Raw genomic sequence first — 5483 nt, 5'->3', positions numbered from 1 at the left:
TATGACCGGTCATATTTAGTGTAATTTGTAAAAAAAAAATTATAAATGGATCATTTCTCATATATATCGATCTCATTTGTATATATTAGGTAAATAATTAAATTATATCGATGTAGGAATAATAAATCTTATAGTCAATTTTTGTAGTTGATCATACTTATATCTTATTGCTCTAATTTGTTATTTAAGAAATTTATGCTTTCCTCCTTTCACAAATGAAATTGATAAATGAAAAAAAAGAGATTTGCAAGTATTAGCCACCTGTACCATCATAAACCCCAAATGAGCTAATCTATTTCCCCACTGTGCTAACCTATTGGTTTTAACAGCGACCTTTACCATATTTTAGTGTCACCAATTGGGTATATAAGGAAGAGAGGGGTTCCAAGATTGAGAATAAACAGAGCAACTCTGTTATGTAACTAACTATCTCTGAGTCACACATACACATACTCTCCTACACAAAAACTCATCCACACTTCAAATGGATTGTTCCTCCATCCTTCACTCATCAAACTCCTATTTCTCATCAGAATCTTCATTTGGGTCACCGGATTCATTCTCTTTGAACCTCGAGAATGATCACTACTACCTTCCCTTCAATGAAAACGACCCAGAAGAGATGCTTCTGTATGGCATGATCACATCCCAACAACAAGAACAACAACAAACAGTTGACACATGCAGTGTCAAGGAAAATAATGTGAGGGAGGAGAAGAAGACCTACAGAGGTGTCCGGCGGCGGCCGTGGGGGAAGTTCGCGGCGGAGATAAGAGATTCCACGAGACATGGCATAAGGGTGTGGTTGGGGACATTTGAAAGTGCAGAAGAAGCAGCACTAGCTTATGATCAAGCTGCTTTTGCTGTGAGAGGCTCTGCAGCAATACTCAACTTCCCAGTTGAGAGGGTGAAGGAGTCACTTAGGGAGATGAATTATCAATCTCATGATCATGATCGTGATGATTGGTGTTCACCTGTTGTGGCTTTGAAGAGAAAACACTCCATGAGAAGAAAATTGAGTGCCAAAAAGAAGAAAAACACAGATGTTAGGATAGACAATGTTGTTGTCTTGGAAGATCTAGGTGCAGAATATTTGGAACAATTATTGATGTCCTCTGACAATGATAATCCTAGTACTTGGTGAATCAAATTATAGAACCAATATCCAATCTATAATGTTGAGCCAAGCTATATGTTAATGTTGATTTTTTTTTTTTTACATCCTGTTCTTTTGTTTTTGTTTTTGTTATTTGCTTTTTTATTTTGGAAAAAATATTATTTGCCATAATGTCATGTTAAAAACTTAGAATGATCATATTTGGAGATAATTTAAGTCAGTCTATTCGGTTTTTCTTTTTCATTCTAATCCTAATCTATGTGTACTTTTTGTTTTTAACCTTTTTTTGTTCCTGTCTTTCGTTGTAAAGATGAAAAGATAAGGAATTACGGCAATTATGTTTAAATTAGGTAAGATTTGATTTAGCTTTATATAAGTCAACATGCATGGTCCAGTTTTGCACGGTTTTAGCCACGCCTGGATGCACATCGGGGTTTCTTATGCATTTTGGAAATCCTTTCGTCTTCCAAGTGTACGAGATTTTAAACTTATGGCATGGCAACAATTGTATGCAATATTTTATAGTAAAGCAAGAGCAAGAAATTAGTGTTATTATGTGATAATTTTATGTAGATGGTAATGATCATAACAAGTTTTGAAGAATATTTTCACCGTGGTTATAGAACAAAAGTTCTTATTAATGCTTGATCGATGAAGCAAGATCTGGTCCCATTGAGGCGACATTTTTTTATTTTTATCGTGGTATATGAAATGGGGTCGATATGCTTCTATTTTGTAACTCCGAAAATGAAAAGCATGGCTTATCAAAATTTTCAAGTGGCAGAGCTAGTTTGATAGTAGGCTAGGTTTGTCTCGTGTTCATAGCTGCGCACGTGAACAAAACAAAGAGCTGATAGCACATTGGTAAGACAGGGACCCAAGTACCAAAATTTACTTGTTCAAAAGGTAGTTTGAAAAAAAACAAACAAACAAACAAACGATTAGCATTTTATCGACAATATTTTATGAGTTATAAGTTTATCATGTTACAAGCGAAAACATATCTCTTGCCGAGAGAAAAAAGAAATGGGGTTCAGAAATTAAAAAAAAGGGAGGGGCGGAATTTTTAATTTTAGTACAGAGGAGGAATGGCTTATAGTTGGAAGGAAAAACAGGCTTACTAAGTTGGTGGGTTATCTAGAAGTGTATCAAATCTAAAGCTCAGAAGTTTAATATGTTAAATTATTCGCCAACTAGTTTGAGTCCAACTTTGAAGCAAGAGAAGCTTCTTTTGGCAATTTATTGTAGTTTAATTGAATTGGTTGGATAACTAGACCAAAATCTGCAATCTTATGACTTTGTTTGAATTTTAATCCTCACGTGGGCTTTTCTTGGTGATTGTATTCCTTTTTAAAGTTATACCATTTTTTTCTCTTGGATTCTAGTTTCAGTGGTCTACAAATGAAAAATCAATTTTGTTGTCTAAGAGGTAACTTCGTAGATTTTGAGAATTAAATCCATCTAAACTGACATGTCCTCTATCTGTGGACTTTTACCATTCTCCGAATACAATTTGACATGTGGTTTCCTACAAAAATTGCAGGCATCATAAAATTATATTTCACGTTCCGTTTTTCTAAGTAGATATAAGAAACGCTTAATCTGAGTATTTTTATGTCGAAGATCGTCTAATAATCTACTTCGTCTTGAGTAAATTATATTCATAAATCAAAAGAAAGATCTCAATATAATTTTTTTTTTTTTTAATTCAATACGCTTCTATATGCTTTTTGATTAGTTTGAGTGGTACCATATATAGTTTTGTTTATGTTAAATAACAAGAAAAGAGAAGAACATGTTAAATAACAAGAAAAGAGAAAAACATTGAAATAATCTGTTTGTATTAATCTGATGAGAGATGTACAATATATAAACAAACTAATGGGCTAAGCCCAAACCTAATATAATCAGACCTAATACAAAAGCCTAATGAAATAAGGAAATCCTATTTACAATATAATTCTAATACTTCTCCTCAAGCTGGAGCGTATAGGTCATATGACCAAGCTTGTTACATATAAACTCTATTCGAGGACCCCTCAAAGATTTTGTAAACACATATGCTAATTGCTCATTAGAGGGTACAAAGCTAGTTTTAATTTCACCAGTAAGAATCTTTTCTCGAACAAAGTGACAATCTATTCTTACATGCTTGGTTCTTTCATGAAACACTGGATTTGATGAAATGTGTAGAGCTGCTTGATTATCACAAATGAGAGTTGCCTGTCCAGTGTCTCCAAACTTAAGCTCTTTGAGAAGCTGTTTAAGCCAGATGAGCTCGCAAGTAGTAGTCGCCATGGAGCGGTATTCTGCTTCAGCACTTGATCTGACAACTACGCTTTGTTTCTTACTTTTCTAGGAAATCAAGTTGCCTCCAACAAAGACACAATACCCATAAGTAGATCTCCTATCAGCTGGACAACCAGCCCAATCAGCATCACAATACCCAACAACTTTATCATGATGTTTATCTTCATATTCAAGGCCTTTTCCTGGAGATGCCTTGATATACTTAAGAATACGAATGACTGCATTCCAATGTTCTTGACATGGAGAATTGAGAAATTGACTGACAACACTAACTGCAAAGGAAATATCAGGCCGAGTGACTGTGAGGTAGTTCAATTTTCCAACCAATCTTCTATACTGCTCAGGATCTGAAAAGGGCTCCCCGTGATTTGGTAGAAGCTTGATACTTGGATCCATAGGAGTATCAACAGACTTTGAATTCAACAGAGCAGTTTCTTCAAGAATATCCAGAGCATATTTCCTCTGAGATATCACAACACCAGCTTTAGATTAAGCCACCTCGATTCCCAAGAAGTATCGAAGTTTCCCAAGATCCTTAGTCTGAAAATGATAACATAAATGTTGCTTCAATTAAGTGATCCCATGTCGATCACTGCCTGTGATGACAATATCATCCACATATACCACTAGATAAATAGATCCAGAAGCAGAATGACGATAAAAGAGAGAATGATCAACTGCACTCCGAGTCATGCAAATTGTTGAACAACACTGCTAAATTTACCAAACCAAGCTCTTGGAGATTGTTTGAGGCCACAGAGAGACTAACGAAGACGACAAACAAGACCTGACTCCCCCTGAGTAACAAATCCAAGAGGTTGCTCCATATAAATTTCTTCCTCAAGATCACTATGAAGAAAATCATTCTTGATATCCAGTTAGTAGAGAGGCCAATGGCGAATAGCAGCCATGGCAATAAAAAGGAGAACAATGGACATCTTCGCCACAGGAGAAAAAGTATCAATAAAATCCAAGCCAAAGACTTGAGTGAAACCCTTCGCCACCAAGCGAGCTTTAAGACGATCCACTTGACCATCAGGTCCAACCTTAACAGCATAAATCCATCGGCAACCAACCACATATTTTCCAGAAGGAAGAGGCACCAGATCCCATGTACCATTATGATGAAGAGCACTCATTTCATTAATCATAGCTTGTCTCCATTCCGAATGTGAAAGTGCATCACTTGTAGTCTTAGGAATAGATACAAAGGACAAAGAGGAAAGGCAAGCAAAATGTGATGAAGAAAGACGATGGTAACTAATATTGACTGTATACCTGGCCGGAGGGCGAGTATCACGAGTACCCTTACGAAGAGCAATGTGAAGGTCACTATCCGAAGGTGGGACCGAAGCCGTGGGAGGAGATGCAGTTGAATGTGAGTCCATAGATACATCTGATGAACTATGCTCGATCTCATCAACAGAGGAGGTGATGGAAGGAGAGTCAGAAACATGGACGGGTAAAGACGGAAGGTAAAGAAGGTCACCTGGGAAGGATGACTGTACAGAATCAGTGTCCACAGGAGTAGTAGAGGATCCAAAAAAGGGAACTGATTCAAAAAAAGAGACATCCGCCGAGATAAAGTATCGACGTAAAGTGGGAGAGTAGCAACGGTAACCCTTTTGAGACCGAGGATAACCCAGAAAAACATATTTATGAGACTTGGGAGCTAATTTATCCAAACCTGGACCAAGATGATGAATAAAACACGTAGAACCAAACACATGTGGAGTTAAAGGATATAAAGCTTGATGGGGAAATAAAATAGAGTGAGGTACCTTATGATTGAGAACAGATGATGGCATGCGATTAATGAGATAGCATGCAATAAGTATAACATCACCCCAGAATGTGTATGGAACATTGCCATCAATTAACAAGGCACGAGTGGTTTCAACCAGATGGCGATTCTTGCTATCGGCTACATCAATTAACAAGGGGGAGTATTCATCATAGGAGGTGCTGGTGACATAGAGGGCTTAGAGGGAATTCTAAGCAAGGTAGACATCACGAAATTCAGTGTAGGAACTGTAGCAGATCGCAAAATTTGATC

The 5483-nt window shown here is 36.8% G+C and overlaps 1 protein-coding gene across 1 annotated transcript; it reads left to right on the top strand.

Annotated features, from left to right (window-relative positions):
* The first annotated feature begins 484 nt into the window (after positions 1-484).
* LOC133310433 (ethylene-responsive transcription factor 1B-like) lies at positions 485-1144 on the top strand. The gene has a single exon (XM_061511372.1). It carries the CDS (start codon positions 485-487, stop codon positions 1142-1144), a length of 660 nt encoding a protein of 219 aa, XP_061367356.1.
* Positions 1145-5483: the final 4339 nt, after the last annotated feature.

The sequence above is a fragment of the Gastrolobium bilobum genome, unplaced genomic scaffold (genome assembly GCF_033153095.1).
Source record: "Gastrolobium bilobum isolate Gb01-03AN ecotype WA unplaced genomic scaffold, APGP_CSIRO_Gbil_v1 utg7937, whole genome shotgun sequence".
Lineage (NCBI taxonomy): Eukaryota > Viridiplantae > Streptophyta > Magnoliopsida > Fabales > Fabaceae > Gastrolobium > Gastrolobium bilobum.
This window is presented reverse-complemented; position numbering and strand designations above follow the sequence as displayed.